General features: G+C 39.0%; 1 protein-coding gene across 1 annotated transcript in view; it reads right to left on the bottom strand.

Moving 5' to 3' along the window:
* The window catches only part of grm6a (glutamate receptor, metabotropic 6a), a 69,183-nt gene that overhangs the window by 33,270 nt on the left and 12,961 nt on the right, over positions 1-22,952 (bottom strand). Inside the window, exon 2 of the mRNA XM_046872266.1 lies at positions 19,970-20,565. Coding sequence (XP_046728222.1) covers positions 19,970-20,545 — 576 coding nt within the window. The 5' untranslated portion in view covers positions 20,546-20,565. The remainder of the gene's footprint in view (positions 1-19,969; positions 20,566-22,952) is intronic.

Here is a 22,952-nt window from a genome sequence, read left to right as displayed (position 1 = left end):
AGAGAGATCTTCCACTCCAACAAATGTAAAGTAAATATTCTTGGATGTGGTGTTATACACAGGAGCACTGTCATGCTGAAACAGTTCTGGGTCTCTAAAATTTCTTGCTTCAGCATCAAACACCATGCTAATATTGTGTGCCTTCAGGTTTGTGGTAATTTGGGGCAGAACCACATATTGCTGGAAACGTCAGGTTCTCCAATACCTTTGTCCACGTAATTGCACCCAGGCAACTTTATGTATAGATTTGGAGAAAAGTGAAAACTCTGAATGCCACTCATAGCTAATTGGGTTTAATTGATAAAAAGAAAAGAAAAGGTACTTTAATACTTGTCACATGTACTTTACAGCACAGTGAAATTTTACTCTTTGCATGTCCCAGCAATGGTCTGAGATGATACAGCGCCCCCTGGAGCACAGAGGTTTAAGGGCCTTTCTCAAGGGCCCCAGGCGTTCGTAATTTAGCGATTAGGGCTTTCGATTAGTAGTCCAGAGCCTTAAAAACGGAGCCCACCTAATTGATGAAGATGAATCATAATGAAAATGCAATTCGAAAGAAAGACGTTTGATCAATTAAAAATGCGCATGTTTATTTTTTCACTTTACGTGCGGGAATTTCCTCGTTTAAATGGAGGTTTAAACTGAAAGACGCATTAACACTTTCGCCTATTAAATCGGTATTTTCAGCGACGGGTTCTGGCCAGTCATGGCTTTAATTACACTGCTAAGTAATTCTCCATTAAAGGAATATTTTGGGGGGTTGCTAATGCGCTTGCCGATGCGCTAGAGCTGGTTCAGGGTGGTGGACGTGATTCATTTACATAACTACTTACATCCTCACTTATCCGTTTCTCTGGCTGCCTTTTTCAACTCTTGACTATATTTTTATTTCTTTTTCCAGACGTCTGGATTAGCAGGTTCCTGTTAATCACACTGGCTATAATATCAGTACAATAATTGTACGTTGATAGCGTTTTAATCCAGCAGTGTTCGGCTTCTTGCATTCTAACACATACACATAGATACATTTCTGCAAGGAAAGTTTCAGATGTCTGTTGTGCAGACAAATGAGTGTTGTTTTTTTTCAAGTGCTTATTAAGAGAGCATTATTACTATCATAACAATTTTTTTTAATATTCATTGCTATTGAAATCAAAACATTTACTTACTTATGGATATGTATATGGTTGTTGGGTAAATATAACAAGTAATTAGGCTACGTTAATAACTGGAGGCTGAGCGATAGTGAGGTTGGACCGTAATTGCCGATAACCGATTATTCAACTTTTTTATATGTAAAATAATGCTGAACTTTATTATAAAAAAAAAATCGTGCAGCACGCAGTCTCTCGTGTAAAAACAAACAGCACATCAGTGATTTAGTGATTCGCCCCTAGGGGCCGCTCTCGTAATGACCGAATCAGAAGCCGGAAAAACTATCGGTATAGATTTTTGCCAATAGCTGATTGTTACAGCGATCAACTATCGGTGCCTCGACCTTTATTCATAACTCGGGGGAAATTTTAGTTTGAAAGCCAAACTTTATTATCAAACACAGATATAATTTGAGTAAAACATATTGAAAATTTAAATTCTGGCATTGTTCAGTTGGCCGTTACGAATGTGGAAATCCTGGAAACAGAATTGAGTAGTTTATCTTTTGACTCTTTAAGTCCGAGCTGTTCGTTCTTCCATCACATGACTCCAATCTACTCTACACAATGCAATCGATAAGGTTTTTCGATCCAAATCTTGATATTATTGTTACAATAATTATGGGAGTCAAGTGACAAAAGAACTAACGATACGGAGCAGAAGATATGAGAGTTGAAGCTACTCATTGTGTTTATGTGTTATAATTTGTCCTTAGCTGCACTGCTACATTTTCATTATTGGAACTATAGTTACAGTTGGTGTATGTAGACGTGTTGGAGATCTGCTTATTGAAAATGTAACAATTTATTTTATTACGAGATTCAACGAATCTTTCTATGCCGAATCTTTCCAGGCGTTATTTAAACTCTGTGATCAGTGTATAAATGTAGCAGGGGAGTATGTGGACAAATAAATGTAATTTTCAGTCTCAGTTTGACATGAACTCCCCTCGTACATTAGGATGTACTGTTTCACATATTGTAAATGTGGGTCAGTGAGAAGAGGAAGGCGGGAGGAGTGTGTGTAGAGAAGGACACGAGAGGAAGCCATTTGACAGATTATCCATCGAGGATTAGAGCGGTTTTAGTCGTATGAAGTGATGCACAGAGGGACGTGCAAAGCCATTTCACAGCCTGCTCAAAAAAAACAAAACTGCACATTCAACAACAGACTTAACTCTTCATTCACATCTTTCAATCGGTGAGATTAGATCGACATATACATTTATACACGCTTGTCCACACACACACACACACACACACACACACACACACACACACACACACACGGCTTTACATTATAGACTCGATCGTGCCGGAGATGATGGTGGGTGGGTTTAATGAGCGTCAGTAAAACCTGTGTGATGTACGTAGGCTGTGTTTGGGATCAGAGAGCGAAAAAAAGCTCTAAAAGAAAAAGCTTTTTCATTTGAGAAAGAACATCTGAGCTTTAAATCAACATACAATTACTGTTTGCATCATTTTTGAGGGATTCTTTGCTTTTTTTTCATCGTCAGTGGAGAATCGATTCATATCAAATTCTTCCATCTAGTCATTAAAATCCCACTGAAGACTACACTATATGGATAAAAGTCCACATGGGAAAAGTAGCCCACCTACAATACCGGTGCCACGGAGTGTATAACCATACACTATATGGATGAAATGTTTCAGGTTACAAGACCAAAACCTGTTCCAGCATGACAATGCCCCTGTGCACAAAGCAGGTCTGGGAATTCTCTTATGATCTCTTTCTTTTGCACTTTTCCAAAAAAGAAAAATACTAAATGGAAAAAAAGTATTCGGACACCTGACTTTTCCAGCCATATGTGGTTCTTCTCCAAACTGTTACCACAAAGTTGGAGGCACACAATTGCACAGGAAGTCTTCGGATGCAGCACTGAATTGTCCCTTCACTTCAACTAGAAGACCCAAACCTGTTTCAGATGGTTGGGGGTTCAAACAAGGATATTGCTAAGCTGCCACTCTTGGGCCCTTAACCCTCTGTTGTGCTCCAGGGGGAACTGTTTCCTGGCTGAAGCAGCATTCCAACCCCAGCTTCCATAACATTCCTGGTATATGTGAAGAGAGAATTTTACTTTGCATTTAAATATGCAAGACAAGTGAAAAGCACCTTTACCTTTTTAACTGCTGTTTCCGAAAAGCCCAAAAAAAACAGTTTGGCAGTACAAAGATTTGAAGTCATAACCTTCTGATCAGAAATCCAACATATCAACCACATTTCATCAGTTTCCCTTTATTTTTACAGCAAATTTTTACTTATCTCCAAACTTCTGAAGAAGGAGAAAAGAGTTGATTAGTGATATTGTATTATTTTAGTTGCGACATAGATACCAAGATAATTCAATTTAGGAAAAATTATTATACTCGATGGATTACGATTGTGCGTGAGATTATTGACAAAATGGATTTTTTCGTCGGAAATCATTGATTTAGCTAAACAAGACTCGCAGGTCTGACCTGATAGCATGTACAGTACAGACCAAACGTTTGGACACACCTTCTCATTCAAAGAGTTTTCTTTATTTTCATGACTATGAAAATTGTAGAGTCACACTGAAGGCATCAAGGGCTATTTGACCAAGAAGGAGAGTGATGGGGTGCTGCGCCAGATGACCTGGCCTCCACAGTCACCGGACCTGAACCCAATCGAGATGGTTTAGGGGTGAGCTGGACCGCAGAGTGAAGGCAAAAGGGCCAACAAGTGCCAAGCATCTCTCGGGGAACTCCTTCAAGACTGTTGGAAGACCATTTCAGGTGACTACCTCTTGAAGCTCATCAAGAGAATGCCAAGAGTGTGCAAAGCAGTAATCAAAGCAAAAGGTGGCTACTTTGAAGAACCTACAATATGACATTTTTCAGTTGTTTCACACTTTTTTGTTATGTATATAATTCCATATATAATTCCACATGTGTTCATTCATAGTTTTGATGCCTTCAGTGTGAATCTACAATTTTCATAGTCATGAAAATAAAGAAAACTCTTTGAATGAGAAGGTGTGTCAAACTTTTGGTCTGTACTGTATATATATATGTATATATACACACACACACACACAACATGTAGGCATGATGTATCGCCACTCAGACCCTGTTTACTTTCAACCAGATGGATTTATATGAATGTTGGGTGTTAATGCAATGGCAGGGCTTTTGTATAATGCATGGTGCACTGTATGTGCTGTTTTAATGCTTATCGGAGATAATTTGCTGTAAAATCCCTAGAGTTGGATTTTGCTCAGTGCATGTGTGTGTGTGTGTGTGTGTGTGTGTGTGTGTGTGTGTGTGTGTGTTGGTGTGCGTGCATGTGATTATGATTGTATGTATGTGTGTATGTGCGGTTGCCTATTTAAGAAGATATAGTATTTCAGCCAATCCTGCACACATAGTATGTACAGTCAAATCTAAAAAGTTGGCACTCATTCAAAACAAAAATAATCAAACGGATTGAAATGCAATGAACTGCAATGAACATGCAAATCTTCATTTATATTTTTGATTAACCTGTAAACAAACAAACAAACAAAAAATACATGCAGCATACAGAACATATAGTCAACATTATTCGCACCCTTCAGGAAAATGACGAACCTGCAACGATAGTATGGTTTTTTTTTTTCAAGTCTTTTGTATTCTGGTCAGATATCTTATAAGCAAATGCAGTATTTGATTTAGCCGTGGGGATACACAACATATCGACAACTCCAAAATTATTGGCACCCCTCCGAGAAATGAACTCTGTACGATAGAAAGCTGTTTTGAAAGGTGCCAATAATTTTGCACTTGTTTATCCTGTACCCTAAGGTAATCTTGTGTATTCATCGATTTTGTGTGTGTGTGTGTGTGTGTGTGTGTGTGTGTGTGTGTGTGTGTGTGTGCGGACTGCAAGGATTTCTCTCAATGTAATGTGACATAATTTTCCCTCCGAACATTAATAAAGCAATCAATCACGCGTGTCTGTCTCTCTCTATTTTGCTAACGTTTATTCCAGCGGAGGCAAACTGGGGTTCACGGCGAGTTGAGCACGCTCAAAGCAAACCACTAGCTTCATCCCAGAGCTGTAGTTGTGATAATTAATTAGACAGCTCTTCTAATCAGAGACTTTACGTGCGGCTACAAGCTCTTTTGTAGCTCAATGGATTCATAAAAGTGAACAAAACCAGCTGTAAATATTCCACTTGAAGCCCTGCTGAGGGACTGAACATGTCATAACCACAACAAGCCACATTTTTTACAGAAAAGAACAAAATATTGAAAATATCTGCGTTAAAATGCGCTATAATTTTATTTTTGATTTCTTGTCGCTAAACTGCTTCTCGAGCGGGTTCTCTCAGCACCGATGCTGCTACGTGAATATGAGGTATAACATCACTACGGAGAACGAGGCGTGTCCTGAGAGTCACATAGAATACAGATTAACATGGCAGAGGTAGAGCTGTAACTTCCTGCAGACACAACAGGAAAAGAACGTCTAGATTTCTATCTTTCGTTTCTTTGCACTACAAAGGCTTGTTTGTGAAAGGACCGAGTCAGAATGCGCTTCAGTGAATTGATGATTTGATGAGGGCTTTAGCAGCAGATCTTCCACTCTAAACAATGTCAAGCAGATCTTCATGGAGCTGGATTTGTGAACAAGTCATGCTAGAACAGGTTTGGGTCTCCTAGTTCAAGTGAAGGGAAAATTCCATGCTACAGCATCCAGAGGGGTCGGATACAATTGCGTACCTTCATGTTTGCGGTAAAGGTTTGAGGAAGAACCACATACTGTATGGCTGGAAAAAAAGACTGGTGTCCTAATACTTTTGAGCCACAGCATGCCATATAGTGTACGCTAATTATAGAAAGCAAATTACATGTATCTATCTTCACTTTTTCAGCACGCTGTGAGTGTTTTCGTTGAAGAAGAGCAGTGCAGCGTGATAATGAAACATCTGTACCTTACTGAAACTAACATATGCTCAATAAAGTGTCTGTTCCAGCGCTCTGGAAGTTTCCAGAAACAAAGCATCAAATTTAAACCAGTCCTGAGCTTCCTAATTCCCTCCCGCTGTCTTTTCACACACACACACACACACACACACACACACACAATTTCTTTAACACACTTCCTACTACCTTCTCCCATTGTCTCTCTCACACACTCTTTCTCTCCCCCAAATACAATCCTGTTTTTCTTTCATTTATGTTCAAAGATTCGCTTCCCCCAAAAGAAAAAAGAAAACCGGTGCCTTTTTTCCACCTTGTTCTTACTTTCATTTTTTATTTATTTACTTTTTTTATTTATCCACAATGAAAAAACCCAAGAGGTTAAAAAAAAAATCATCTCGCATCCAGCAACAAATCCAAACAATCATCTGAAAAGAACCAATAAAATGGTGTCAAAGGTTCATCAGGATGCTCTCTGTCTCCTTGAGATCTTATTTGAAGAAAGCTGTTTGAGTTATAACAGAAAAGTCAAGAGGCAGGAGCAGAGGTCAGCCAAGCAATCAGACCGAGTTAGAGCGGAGATGTCAGGGTGGGAAAAAAAAGGAGAGAACCAGAAAGCTGCTGAGAAGAAAAGCAGAACAAGGTTAAAGGAGGTTGCCAAGGCAACGCGCCGAAACATATATGCTAATAGATGATAATTGTGGTACGTTTAGAAAAAGCAGATTATGAAGATTTGAACCCTGTTTGTTGTATAATCAAGACATTTTTTAGGTAAAGATGTTTATTGGTTCTGTGTATTGTGGGTTTTCTCCGGGTTCTCCGGTTTCCTCCCACCTTTCAGAAATGTAATGGACTGGTAGCCTGGTATCATCCAGCTGTTTTCCTACTTCACATTAAATGTACTTATTTCTTCAAACACACTGGTTTTCTGATCCTGTAACAATTTGAAAATATTGGCATTAAATGACAAAAGACTGACATTGGATTTGGAAAAAAGCAAAACAGATTGTCGCTGAAAAAGACTTCAATAAATTTGGTTTAAAAAAATAGAAATGAAAATTTGGAAAAGACTGGAAAGGATCAAAATCAGATTTAAAAAATTAGATTAGATTTTAACTGGATTTGGAGAGAAATGGAATTAGATTTGGGAAAGACAAAAAAGGATTGTAGCTGTTGGGACTTTTGAAAAATTGGAAGATTGGAAAATTGGTGTTTGATTGGAATTAGCTCTAGATATGATTTGAATTAGATTTTAAAAAGAAAGAAAAAGATTGGAGAAGTGAACGATTGGAATTTGATTTGGAAAAAAAATTAATGAAATTGGAATTAGATTTAGAAAAAAATTGGATTTGGGAGTTTAGGGAAGACTGTAATTAGATAAGGTTTTAACTGGGTTTGGAGAAGGTTGGAATAAGATTTAGAAAAGATTGCAGGTGAAAAAGATGGGAACTGGAATTGAAAAAATATTTGAATTGGATTGGAAAAATTGAGAAGGCTGAAATTAGATTTAGAAAATATTATGGCTAAAAAAGAGAGAGATCGAATGTGTAAAGAATTAGGAAAAAATGGAAAAATGGATGATTAGATATGTACAAAATTGAAAAAGACTGTAATTAGTGTGACTTTGGAGACGTTTGGTTTTAGATTGGAATTAGCTGTGGAAGAATTTGGGCGTGGAAAAGATTGGAATTAGAGTAAGAAAAGCTAGAAAAGGATTGTAGCTGAAAAAGATTGGATTTACATTTGGAAAAGATTGGACTTGTGATATATTGGGAAAAACTGGAATTAGAAATGATTATGCCTTTTTTGAATGTCTAAAGGATTGAAAAAGACTAATTTGATTCTAAAAAGATTTTAATTAGACTTAAAAAAAAAAAAAAAAGATTGGAATTCGATTTAGAAAAGATTGGAGTTGGAAAAAGGTTTGATTGGATTCGGAAGAGATAACTTTTTAAAAAAATATATGTACACTATTGTATTGGTTGATTGTAACTTGCTTTTGTGTAAAATTTGTAGTTTTTTTTGTGTGAATTGCGTTTTAATTAATAGTTTCTTCAATGCTTGAGTTATAAAACTTAATAATAGGATGGATTTTTATGCTTCCTGCTTCAGGATCCGACTCGGATAAGGAAAGGTGTCATCGTGGTAAGGGTTTTAATAAGGTTTAGCTTCATTCCTAATTCAGAATTTTACTTTTAATTCTAGATCATTTGCATTGACCTCCTAGATTAGATTAGATTAGATTAGATTAGATAAGATTAGATTAGATTTAACTTTATCGTCATTGTGCAAAAGTATAAAGCCAATGAAATGCAGGGTGTAATAAATCCCATCTGCTATCCACCATAAAGTCTAATTGCCCCTGTATCTTATATGTTTTACTCTAAAATCGTTTGAAAAAGTATTGGCACCCTTCCAAAACCAATGAATGTTCAGCCACAAATTTCATGGTTGATTTTGGGTTCTGTATCAACAGGACTAAACAAAATAATATATGCTTTTATATTGCCAACCCAACCCAACACACACACACACACACACACACACACATAGTGTTATATCTCTCTTTCTGTGTGTACAGCTGTAAATTTAGCTGTAGGTCTGAGAGCCTTAATGTCCCGAGGGTTTTCTCTAATTCTCCAGCTATCAGCTACCTGATGGTTTATCTTGCACCTCTGCCTCTGTTCAGCAGCTTGCGGGAAAGGCGACGTCATTAAGCCGTGCGCTGCGTGAAACCTGTCAGTGTGTGTCAGCGAGAGAGACGTGAACTAAAGCGTAGGGCTTTTGTCTGGATCTCGTGGTGGAGCTGAAAACACTCCCATGTAGCATGAAGCCTGTCGTCTTCTCAAATACACAGAATTGAACTGTTCCCGGTTCGGGGGAGGGAGTCGTCACCAGTGTGTCAGATATTAGGACATTTCCCTCAAGGATAAATCCTTTTGTTTGGTGTTTGTTTGTGGGAAAATGGAGGACTCAGAAAAAAACGACTCAGAATCTGGGAAAAATCGCAAGATGGCAAATGATTAGTAATTCAATTGAGTGAATACAGGAGCGTTTTTTCCCCTAAAGCTAATGGCAAACAAAAACATCTGTGACCCACATCTGTAACTCCTGATTAGTAGAATCTGGATAGATTCTGTGAAGTTTTAGATCAGTATAAAAAAAAAAAAATACATGTCATTGAACACACACACTATATACACTATATATATATATATATATATATATATATATATATATATATATATATATATATATATATATATATATATATATGTAGAGTCTCCATAATTGAGGCTGATGCCATTCACATCTCAATGAATAGCCAACTATACGATACATTAAGGATACATGAAATGAAGCAGCTACCGATGCGATACGATTATTGTGCATTGCGATCTGATTTCCATTCGGTTCAACACACTTATGTACCGATAGTTCACTTTCATTTTCTTTTTCAAACAAACAGAAAATCATCACAAACATGCTTTTGTAGTGCAAAAAAAAAGAAAAAGGATGAAATAAAACCAGACGTTCTTTTCCTGTTGTGTCTGCAGGAAGACGCAGCTCTACCTCTGCCATGTTAATCTGTATTCTATGTGACTCTCAGGTGTTGTGAGACGTAGCGGCGGTGCTGAGAAGTAAACAATCTACGTATCGAATATTGCTCACAAATTATCGGTCACTTTCTAAATTATAAAAGTAAAGCGCATCTACTAATGATTATATGCAAATAAAATGTTTTTGCGATACAAATGCCAACTTGTATCTGATGCACACTTTTTAAAAATCGATGCATCACATCGCTAATATACACACCGTCCCTAATATATATCCATTCCACATTTACTCCCCATTTGCTGTTATAATAATCGCCACTCTTCTGGGAAGATGTTCCACTAAATGCTTGTGTAGATTCAGCCCAAAGGTGTTCAACAGGGTTTGAACTCTGATAGATCTTCCACTTCAACCCATGTTAAACATCTCCCCATAAAGATGGTTTTGAGAACATGGGAATTGTCATGCTGGAACAGATTTAGGTCTCCTAGACGTCCAATACGATTGTGGTAACAGTTTGGACCACATACAGTTGGAAAAGTCAGGTGTCCCAATACTTTTGTTCATACAGCAACAGCAAGAGGACAAGTAGAAGTTTCCAAAGTGCGAATTCATGCATATTTATGTATTTTTTTTTTAGATGATATACAGTGGAGCAACTGCTAAGCTGCGTTTAGTAGTTTCTTGGGCGTTGAAACATACACAGCGTATTATTATTCCTCGTTCGATTATTTTAATGGTTTATAATTCTACGTTCGAGGGGTATTTAAAGTGTCAGGTCGAAACGGCTCTCAGGAGTTACGCAGCAACTTCCTCCAAATGGCCCCTAAAAGATGAAAGATGGAGATGGATATTACCGAGGCGGTGGGACACATGACAGCTCGTTGAAAAATTGAGGACCCTAAGGCCCTGGACCGAAGTGCAAATATCCACTCGTTCAACAGAAAAAAAAAACTTGTGTCTCTGAAGATGATTTCTCTCACTCTGGGGTGCACAGGGCTGCTGAAATGTTAGGGCAGAAGTGGCATGTGCGTGTATATATGGTGTGTGGGGCTGGTGGTGAATGAGCAACTGTGTTAAAAAAAAGAAGGATTTAGTGTGTGTGTGTGTGTGTGTGTGTGTGTGTGTGTCTCAGACACTTTGCTCATCATTGTGTCAAGGTGGCATGTTGTTGTGAAGAGAACAGGCAGACGTTAGCTTAGCACAGGAATGATAACCTCCGTGTGATCCCTGCCTCGAAATCCCTGACGAAGCTCAGCTGATCTTCACCCCCGAATCTACCTCGGCGCAGAAAAAGGACGACGCTCGGCTAATTACGCTTGAAGGATTTATATTCTACTGGATCTGCTTTTTTTCCTGAGAAATATCAAATGTTTGTTGGCACCTGAGCACCTTTTTGAAGATCGCATTCCATTTTTAATCGCTATAATAACTTCACTCTTCTGGGAAGATGTTCCTCTAGATTTTGGAGTGTGCTTTCATTCAGCCACAAGTGTTTCAGTAAAGTCAGATACTGATGAGGTGAGGAGGCCTGGGGTGCAGTCAGTTCTTCTCAAAAGTAAATCCTTGGGTACTACTTCTAACTAAAATAATGCAATGATGCAAAGGTAACTTACTGGTTAAATTGTTAGACTTTGCGACAGAAGGTTGTGAGTTCAAGTCCTAGCACTACCAAGATCCCACTGCTGAGCACTGAAGGCCCTCAAACATCACCTGTTTAATGTGGAAATAAGATGATTGTAAGATGATCCCGAAAATGTGCTAAACCCATGTAGCATCTATATAAAGGATCAAAATGGAAGTTCTATTGCCTTGCAGTTCCAATGACATGCTACAGAAGTCTCAAAATGCCATACGTTCGAACATTTTACTTTCCTGTTTTTTCCTGATCTTGACCTAACAAACATCGTTTCCTCGTGATCAGTTCATTTTTTTTGTGTATTCGACATCAGAGCATGTTCTAGAGGCAGCATCATCGTAGCATCATCGATGATCGCATTGACGTTTTTGCTGTGGGAAATTAGTAACTTTATGGTAGAGGTTTCTCCATGATATACACCAGAAACATTCCCAATGCATGAGATTTTCTAGTGATACAATTACCTAGTAAGAACATTGGTTTTTATGTTAAGTTCAGGAGAAAACTGTGTCGCTATAACGAGGAAACATGAGAAAAATCATGAAAAAAAAATCATGAAAAATCATGAAAAAAAAGTTGGTGATAATCACGAGAAAACAACTTTTATTATGTTAAGAACATAAAAAACAACTTTTATTTAGTATTTATTTAGTCAAAATCAGGAGAAAACCACTTTTATGTTGAAATCACGAGTAAACATCTTTTGTTATGGCGAGATCGCAAAAAAAACCAACTTTTATTATGTAGAGTTAACAAGAAAACTAAGTTGTGATAACAAAAAAAACCGTCTAGATCACTAGAAAACGACTTTTATTATGATGAGATAATTAAAAAAACAACTTGAGTTATATCCAGATCACAAGAAAGCAACTTTTATGTCGAGATCACGAAAAAACAACGAAATGACGAGAAAACTACTTTTATTATGTAGAGTTAACAAGAAAATTAAGTTGTGATAACAAACAAACGACTTTTGTAATGTCGAGATCACTAGAAAACAACTTTTATGTCATGATAACGAGAAAACAAACTCGTAATGTCGAGATCATAAAAAGGAAGACATGAATAGACAAGAAAGAAAAAATAAACTTAGGACGTTGATGCTACAATTGACAGACCTCAAAAACGTTCTGCAAATTCATGCAACAATAATGACCTCGAGAACCCCAGACCTGTACGCCATGTGCCCCCTGAACACCTGCCCCTAAAACATCAAAGCCCTGAAACCCGGCAATATTGTCACTTCTGAGCGCGCACAATTAGTTTTACGGTATATTGTGCTGCCGGCGGCTGAGCGTCGCAGCTGAACACTCCAGCACACATCAGCAGCGAGTGTTTTGTCATGCTAAACACACGCGGAATAAACGCTTTGTGCACATTAAAGCAGCAAACAGGAAAAACGCACACCTGATTAACAGAACGAGACGATTGGGGAGGTTTTGTCTCCGCGCTCGAGCGAGCAGGCCACGAATCGGAATAATGACACGCAGCAGTTCTCCACGTCTCCGTACTCCAACGGAAAAAAGGGTCTGTTTTAATGAAGCCGCCGGTCCTCGGCTCTGCTGGACTCCGTGCTTTTGTCTCTTTTCTCCTGCTTCTGGTTGTATATTTTGGACGTCTAATTAGAGGCTTAGCTAAAGACAGATGTTCTCGTATGGACAACTGCCACCGTCTCCCTTATTTGCATTTCCTCTGAACCAGTAGGACATCATTCTTTTTTTAGATCAGCACACCGAGGGAAAAACTCGAATGATCGTCATTCCATAGCACGATGTTCTACAAACCTGATGAAAGATATCCTGATGTGTTTGGATATTTTCCATAAATATCATTATCCTCAGCAGTTATTTGTAGAAACGTTCTCCTTCAGACGAAAGGGAGTTACTGGAAGTCTTTCAAGTAGTTTTACACAACAATTTCAGTGCAAACGCATCTGAAGTTTCTACAAAAAGTTCAGCTGGTGATAACTAAAGATCTAAACTTTCCTGAAATTATTTATCCATCGGAAAATCAAGATTTCTAAGGTTCTGAAAAGGTTCCTTCGGTAGGAGCACACATCCTAAAAAAGTTCTTCAACTGGTTCCTGGTGAAAAGTTGATTTTATATTCTTGAAAATGTTCCAATGGAGATAAAACGTCTACAATTTCACATGAAACGTGCATAGTGAAGATACACCAAAGTCCCTGAAAAGGTTCTACTTTTGATAAAGTTTCCTGAACAGGTTTTCACTGGAAACGTTAAAAGTCTCTAAAGTTGTGATATGTTTCCTCCATCAGGAATGCATCTCATAAAAAGTTCTTCAAATGGTTCCAGGTGGAAAATGTATCTGATATTTCTACAAAGGTTTAGCTCATGCTAACTTCTACAGGTCTAAAGGTCTAATGGTATCCATTGGAACCCACATTACCTTTCTAAGGTTTTCTAAGCTTCTCTAGGTTCCTGGTTGAAAATTCATCCTCTATTCGTGAAAATGTTCCAAAACGTCTAAAAATGTCTAATTTCACATGAAATGTGCATAGTGCAGATTTGTCCTGAAAAGTGGATTTGAAAGTTAAAATTGAGATGATACATTCCTCAGGTTCCTGAAAAGGTTTTCAAATGTTTCTACGTTTCTGAAAAAGGTGTGAACACGAATGGTTCAAACGGTTCCTGAGGTTTAACTCATGATAACATGTGCACAACTAAATATCTGAAGGTTCCTGGAAAGGTTTTATCCGTTGAAAACCGGATAAAAGTTTCTAGGGTTTCTACAGATTTTCACTAAAAAACCCCTTAAATGTTTAAAAAAAAAAAGGTTTCTTCAATGACAACACACTTGTTCTTTATATGGTTTCCCTGGTGGGAAATTCATCTTCCTGAAAATGTTCCAATGGAGATAAAACATTAAAATATCCAACTCCACATAAAACAAGTTCATGAAAAGTTTGTGTTCACCAAAAATCACACAAGGTTCTCAGTCCTCCTACAAAGGGTTCCTCCTACATTTGCTAGGCCACTGGATACACCATTTATTTAACCAAAATATAAACAAGTCGATGCAGAAGCATCTAAATAAGCAAGTCATGGAAGAAGTTTGGACACACTGACCGACGTGGTTCTTGTTTACTGAACGCTAGCAGGGTCTTATGTACATTCATGAAATATACTGTTCCAGGTGTTCTGTTATGTAGCTTTATGTTGTTTTATGTAGCACCAGTGTTCCTTCTAAACAAACTGAAGGTAAACAGACGAGAGCTGTACACGTGCTCAGTCCTTCTCCCGTCTAAAACCTCCTACTTTTTAAAATCGGTGTCTTATATAAGACGCGTGTAGTATGGATTAGAGTGTGGAGGAGGTCCAGGCAGGAGCGCCTGAGATATGAGCTTTTACTTGGGGTGCAAATCGACAAATTTGTCACAGAGATTCTCTCCGTCCTCTACTAGCCGACACAGCGAAAGAGAGAACCGGGCTCTTGATAATGGCTGCCAGCAACACAGGAGTTTTAAAAAAAGAGCGCTATTGAAAACGGTCTGAATGACTTGTTTGCCCTGAAGATACTTTTATCTTCCAAGGAATACCCCCATACCTCGTGTTCCTTTCTCCGAGAGCGGCCTGGCGCTAGTCATGGATCAGTGAGCAATTATTTTGGCAGCAGTGCCTGAATATAAAGGCAATCCTTGGCAATATTGTCCGTTTGGCTGCAGGCGAAACGAACTCCTCTTCAAATGCAGTGTTTTATTCGGGCCAAGATGCAGCTCCAACCAGCAGCTACATTATCATCCAGTACTCTCTCTTACATATTAGATTGACCGAATGCAGTCTTGAGGACAGGAATAAAAGGATTGAAAAGTGCTGTTACAGGAAAAAAACAACCATGTTACGAAGTCATGTGCCCTCAATTGGATTATTTTCCAGCTCTGCAGTTTATTTTTCAATACTAGATGACCAAAGTGTTTGATTTCTTCATATGACATTTCAATTTCCCATTTATTTTATTAACAAAAAATTGTCCATTTGACACTGGAGACTTAGGGTCTTTCACACCTAGTTCGTTTGAGCCCTCCAAACGCTCTCGGAGCGGTTCAGTGTGTATATGTGAGCAAACCAAGTGATCTCAGGGTGTTTTCACATATAGTTCGTTTTAAAAGAACCAAACCCAATTCACTCAAAGTGAATGTGATCTAAGCAAATGTGACCTCAGTCCCTTTGTGTTCACAATATAAAAGATTTAAAAGAGAACCCAGTTCTCTTTTTGGTCCTCTTTAGTATTGAAGTGATCTCAGACCCTTTCGTGTTCACACCTCAACCTCATAAGAAGCAATGGATTTTGGGTATTCAAAATGGCACAAGGGTTTGCACCCAAAATTTCATTCAAATCGTCGTAGAACGGACAGGAATCCTTGATTTCAGCAGACTCCCCACTTCAACGCATTTTATCACGTGTGCTCATGTACTTCTGTCATAGTTTTTTCACTTTTACGTGACATTGTAGTGCTGTTCTGTTGGATCCAAAGTCCAATGCCTTATGCTACCATCTCCTACAAGTTCGCAGGTAGTAGCTGTTATTATAGCAACCTGTAACCTACTAGAACAGGCGCATTGATACACCCTGACGTTTGTAGAAGGACCAGTGGAAGTACGGTCCGATCTGTTTGTTTGCGAGCAATCGGAGAACTGCGGATTCATCAGCTGTGAGGCGAACATATGTCATGAATTGCTCCCCATTTGAAATGTTAAATCATTGTTCAGCGGGTTCGCACGCTTCATTATAACGACCAAGACGAGCTCTGTTCCCGAAAACGGCGCTGACCTTTTCCGATAAAATATTCCAACAGTCTTTTGTAGTTTTACACAGCTGTCAGCTTGGCCACGAGCACTTTTCAGCCAGCTGGCGCTCTTTCGGGAGAAAGCTGGCTATTTTTTGATATGTAGATCAAACTCTTGTCAATATGCACCGCGGCGCTTTGTGATGCCAGACACTGTTTCGGCAGTCTGTCACGCCAGATTGGACGAATCCTTCTGAGCTCGTACTATAACAAGATCCTCATCAGAAAGCTCTTTTTCACCCGATTTTTATCGCATCTGCATTTCACTGCTGTTTACAAGGGAAAAAGTTGTTTTGAAAAAAATGCCAGCGTTTCCAACTCAGCCTTGTGTCACGGCTAAAAACCGAACCGATAGCTGGACCCTCAGGGAGACGAGAACCTCAGAGGGGCTGATTAGTCGATGTGATTAGTTACTCTGACTGATTACGTATTCGTCAATTAACAGCCACCCCGGGGCTACTGGAGCCGAGCCGAGCCACCATGAAGAAATCAAGTAAGCGTCCATGCTAGAGCTGATTTACAGGATTTTCATCAGGTTCAAGAGGTCACAGAGCTCCAATGACTCAAGTCACGATGATCTCATGTATGACACACGGATGACGTGTTATACCTTAGTTGAGATTCATCACTATTCCGGCTACGGCTACAAAAATTAAAGCAAGATGCCATTTTTTAAATAGTAAATAAACCTATAAAAAAAGTATTAACCACCAATTCTCAGATCAGAACGTGTGCTTTTTAGAAGTCAATGCCCTCCAAAGGTAAAGCTATTAAAATTATAGATAAAGGATTCCCAAGATCCTCGCACAGAGCTAGTGTTAACTGAAAAAGAAAAGAAAAAACTAAGGTGTCTAATTAGAGCAATAAAAACTTCAGATATTTAATTAGATCCATGATTTCTATTATTCTCAGTTCAACTGAAAAAGGCTCTTTATACAATAGCTTTAATGTCTTATTCCACATTTCGTCTCTGTTTTCTGTTATAATAACCTCCACTAGACCAGGGGGTTTGTTTATGGTGTTTGACAGACACCTGCATGTTCCTTTTGTTTCTATGCAACAAACTCAAGTCATTTAACAGAATGTACTGTACATTCTTTATTTTCATTGAAAAATCCTCCCTTTGCATGAAGAACAGCTTTACACGAAACTGAGCATCCGCAGCATAAACTCTGAGCATTGTTTCTCCAAACGTTCATCTGAAAAACTTTGCTGTGGATCTTGTAAAACTCGCCAAAGATGTTCTTCACTAGATGGAGGTTTCTTGTTCATCCCATAGCATTTTATTAGGATTTAGGTGCAGTGTCTGGGCAGGTCGTTCCATGATGGATATCACTCCAGACGACTGTTTTGTCTCTAAATAACACCTACAGAACTCAGACGTACGCTTCGTCTCATCGTCTTGTTGTACGGTGAAGTCGGTTCCAATGAGTTGCAGTACAGACGGAACTGCATGGTGCTGAAGTGTGGAATGGGAGCCATGTTGGTTCACTTTCACTTTTTGGAATAACAACCCCAAACCATTAAACATCTACTGCTATGTTTGACTGTGGGGGTGAGGGAGTCTGATCACATCTTCATTCATGTTTTTGCTTTTTGCCGAGTTTGTTGCATGGCAACACAAGGAACATGCATGCGTATATTACAAAACATAAAAGACTGTTTTCAAGATTTTTGACAGACACTGTATATGTCACAGAATTTTTATCACAATTACATTTTAGGTGTGTTATTTTATTTCTCTGCATTAAATGTTACACAGTCTTGTATAAACGTTAAAACAGACCGATAGAAAGTGTTTCCAGGGGAATTTCCGGCATCGGTGTCTCCATCATTCTTGGAAGCGAACACGGGAATCTAAAGCCATTATCCTTATTAAACGCATCCTTTTGCTCCGCAGAGCTCCTTCCCACATGCCTGAGACACTTCCTGTAGTGTAAATAATGCACATGTATATCTAATCTGGGTTAGATGAATCGGGAGAAGACTTTAAGGTCAGGAAAATGCGGAGTGGGTCTCGGGAGACGCTATGGCCAGAAGTAGGTTTGAAAATCCCAGTGTGTTGGCAGATTTCCAGAGTCACCTGGTGTGTGTGTGTTCATTTCCGAATACAAAAAACTGGGTTAAAATAGAAAAGAAGCGCCATAAATCTAGCAAATTCAGCACAATTCTGTATGTTCACACCGAAATAGGGCTCGGACTAATTTTCCCCCATGATACACTCTGTGGAAAAAGTTCAGCAGTGTGCTGGAATGCTAACTTCCCATCTTGTATTGTTTTTATTGAGTTATTCGTTGTACAGCATATTATCCAGTTACTACTATGAATTATCCGGTAAGTACAGTATAAAGACATATAGTTACCAGAATTATGGGATGTACGTCTGGAGCCACGGATGACGTCCCGGGAGCTTGAAAAGAGACTAATGACATCTCTGGGAATTATGATATCTTCAGTCTGATCTAGCGCATCTGTCTAAAGGATATCTGATACAGAGAGTTCTAAGGACCTGTGTTTTGTTTATGGTTGTTTTCTTGTCAGTTTGCAGTGTGTTACCTGCAGCGACATGTTTTTACGGTGTGTTGTGATTTTTAGAGATGTTTCTTTCAGGTGCAGGTGTGGGAGAATTTCAGGTGAATCGTAACAAATGTACATAACTTGATCGGTTTTTGGGAACAACAGTGATTAGTGACTGGTTGTAAACAATATTGGTGATCACCGATTGGCTGTTGGGGATAATGATCATGTTTGAAATAACTAATTGATGATTGATGATTGGTTGTTGAAAAAAATGGTGATCTGTGATTGGATTTTGGAAATAACGGTGATTGATGATTGGTTTTCGAAAATAAAGGTGATCAGTGATTGTTGATTATGATGGTGATCATTGATTATTGGGGATACTGGCCATGTTGAAAATAATTGTGATCAGTGATTGTTTATTGGTGGTGATTATATTTGGGGAACAATGATGATCCATGACTGTTGAGGAAAATGGTGGTTGATAACTGGTTGGAGTGGGTATAATGGTGATCAGTGATTAGTCCTTAGGTAAAATTGTGGTTAATTACTGGTTTTGGGGGATAATTGTGATCAGTAATGGGGTAAATTGAGGTTAATATCTGGTCTTAGTGGGGATAGTGGTGATCAGTGATTTGTTGTTTGGGAAAATTGTGATTGATAACAGTTTTTTTCAAGATTACAGAGGGTTAAACGCCCTGCTCAAGGGCCCAAGCTTGGCCATACTGGAACTCGAACCCCCAAACTTCTGATCAGTAACTCAGTTTTAACCACTGAGCTACCAGTGCCCAAATTATGGTGAAGGGTAATTTTTGGGGATAATGGTGATCATTGATTTGTCTAAAAACAATATTGATGATCATTGGGTGTTGGATATCAGGATTATTGGTAATTGGTAGTTGGAAATAATGGTGCTCTGTGATTGGTTGTTGGAAATGATGGTGATCAGTGATTGTTGGGGAAAATAGTGGTTAATGACTGGCAGTAGGGGATACAGGTGATCAGTGAATTGGTTCTTGGCAATATTTGTGATTGATGTTTGAATTTGGGGAATAATAGTGATTAGTGGTAACCTGAGCTTGCATGAATACAAACTTTGTCCAATGTTAGCTTGAGGTTATTGAGATGTTTTTTTTTTTGTCCATTAGCATGTTTGGTTTATGTTTCACTCTTATATCTGTGCTATAATCCATCACTATATTTATAAGCATCTATTGGTGGCTTTGAGAAGAACATACCAGCAGAGATCACGCACACATTTTAATACAAAAATATCTCACACTGCTGGAACTTCACCGTCTTCATTGATCTTAATATGTAGACAGACATACATACGCTTGACTCACCTCAAAGAGTCGAAGGACGTTGGCCACCATGATGGAGACCGAACTGGCCGATGCCCCGATCACACCTACCACACGCTCCGGCTTGCGTATGATCGGTTGCTCGCCATTGGAACACCGGATATCAGACGTATCTTTCTGAATAAGCGCCTGGACAAACGTGAGCGACTGCTCCAGCGCATACGTGTCCCGTGAGCACGTGTCCAGGATCCGGACACCTAGTGTGATGTTGGGCAGCAGCTCCGGGTCGCTATTGATTTGGTCCAGCGCGTACAGCATGGCTTCCATACGATGGATTCCTTTCTCCTTTTTAATCTCTCCACACGCTTGACCCAGCGGCCCTTTGGAGTGCACGGGAAAGAGCCCACCAAGTGTGATGTCTCCAGGAATTTTGATGGAATGCGGGTGTGAGTGCTGATGCGCCGCTAACGCCGGGCCGAGCCACACACAGAGGATCCACAGGAGCCATGGCCACGTACGTGAATGCCGGCTGGTCCGACTATGCTTCGGTCTGAAATGTAACAATGGGGATAGTAGATAGTAGGACGCCATGTCACGTTCGGGTTTCACAGCAAGCATTCATCTACGACTCGAAGAACCTGTCAAAGATATAAAATACATCATGAGCTGTGGCTTAATTTTTCTAGCTTATAAACAACTGTTGCATTTTTCAGTTTGCCACTCTGCCATTCCTACCAAGCGTTCAGTCCAATGGATCTGATAAAAACCCACCTGTTCTAAAAAACTTATCACTTTGATTGGAATGTCCTCATGGCAGCTTGATAACACAATCCCAGACATTCACAGTAAGCAGTGCATGAAATTGGGAAGCTATTGAGGTGACCCTGTGACAAACGGAAGCAAGATGATTGCAGGTGTGTCCTACAGCAGGCAGACTGCTATCAGCAGGTTAGTCTGAATGAATAAAGAGCATTATGGGATGGCAGATGGCAGAGCGTCGGGGAGCAGAGGTAAACACACTCGTCTGATTTAGAGCGATGGCAAGGCCAGGTGCAGAACGACTGCTTTACTCCGAGGTCTGCAGAGAGACACAGTATCGACTGGGCCAAAATGAAAGAGGAGGGCAGATGACAGGAAACAGGAAGATGCCTGGAGGCCAAGAAATGAACAGATAGTAAAGAAAAGAGAGAGAGAGAGAGAGAGAGAGAGAGAGAGAGATAAAGGTTGTGGAGGTTTTAAAGAACTTGATTGACCAGATGGAAACCAGATGGGTGCCAAAAAGCCCTGAAAAGTGTAACAGAGCAATAAATGCATTAGATTATATATCAGAGTTTATTATGTGTGGAAATTAGTATGATAAGAGTAAATACTGTGATACTGTGAATTCTAATGAACAGATAAATAAATAGTTGGATGAATGGATGAATGCATGGACTGGCAGATGGGATGAGGAATGGACAGAGTGATGGATGGATGGATGGATGGATGGATAGATGGATGGATGGATGGATGGATGGATGGATGGATGGATGGATGGATGGATGGATGGATGGATGGACAAGTGGTTTGATTGATGATTGGATGGATGGATTTATAATAGATAGATAGATAGGTAGATAGATAGATAGATAGATAGATAGATAGATAGATAGATAGATAGATAGATAGATAGATAGATAGATAGATAGATAGATAGATAGATAGATAGATAGATAGAAAGATAGAAAAATGAAATTGAATCAACAATATCTGAACAGTTGGATAAAGTTATATGAATGATGAATGGATGGATAGACAGATATATGGGCAACCTGACAGATTGATGGATTGATGCAAGGACAAACAGATGAACAAATTGAGGAAGGGATATACATATGAGAAAAAAGTGGAAAATGAATTGATTGGATTGACAGAAGAATGAATGAACTAAACAGAGAAGATTGGCTGAATGGAAACATGAACAGAACGAGAGAACAAAGAATGGGTGGATTATCTGTGTATGTAGGGGATAAATAGAAATTGATCAACAACATGAACAGTTTGATAAAGTAATAAATGGATAGACAGATAGATAAACAACCTGACAGATAGATGGATAGATGAATGGATGATTAAACAGACAGATGCACTGCTGAGAAACTGGATGGATTGTTACGTTTGGAAGGACAAACAGGAGGGCACAACAGACTTTTGACTGATGGATTGATGGATGGATGGATGGATGGATGGATGGATAGAGATAGATAGAGAGGTGGACAGATGCTGAGTCAGATTCAGTCCCAAAGACATGGAATTCTTTTAGTTTTTCTGAGAGGTAAAATTGTATACTCTCCAGTGAATAAATGCATAAAAATGTATAAAAAATATGTTAGAGTGTGTTACTGTGAGTGTATGTTAGAGTGTGTTACTGTGAGTTAATGTTAGAGTGTGTTACTGTGAGTGTATGTTAGAGTGTGTTACTGTGAGTGTCTGTGTGAGTGTGTTACTGTGAGTGTATGTTAGAGTGTGTTACTGTGAGTGTCTGTGTGAGTGTGTTACTGTGAGTGTATGTTAGAGTGTGTTACTGTGAGTGAATGTTAGAGTGTGTTACTGTGAGTGTCTGTGAGTGTGTTACTGTGAGTGTATGTTAGAGTGTGTTACTGTGAGTGTATATTAGAGTGTGTTACTGTGAGTGTCTGTGTGAGTGTGTTACTGTGAGTGTATGTTAGAGTGTGTTACTGTGAGTTAATGTTAGAGTGTGTTACTGTGAGTGTATGTTAGAGTGTGTTACTGTGAGTGTCTGTGTGAGTGTGTTACTGTGAGTGTATGTTAGAGTGTGTTACTGTGAGTGTCTGTGTGAGTGTGTTACTGTGAGTGTATGTTAGAGTGTGTTACTGTGAGTGAATGTTAGAGTGTGTTACTGTGAATGAATGTTAGAGTGTGTTACTGTGAGTGTCTGTGTGAGTGTGTTACTGTGAGTGTATGTTAGAGTGTGTTACTGTGAGTGAATGTTAGAGTGTGTTACTGTGAGTGTCTGTGTGAGTGT

This window comes from Silurus meridionalis, chromosome 17 (genome assembly GCF_014805685.1).
Source record: "Silurus meridionalis isolate SWU-2019-XX chromosome 17, ASM1480568v1, whole genome shotgun sequence".
NCBI lineage: Eukaryota > Metazoa > Chordata > Actinopteri > Siluriformes > Siluridae > Silurus > Silurus meridionalis.
The sequence above is the reverse complement of the archived record's forward strand: the minus strand, read 5'-3'. Positions and strand labels throughout refer to the sequence as shown.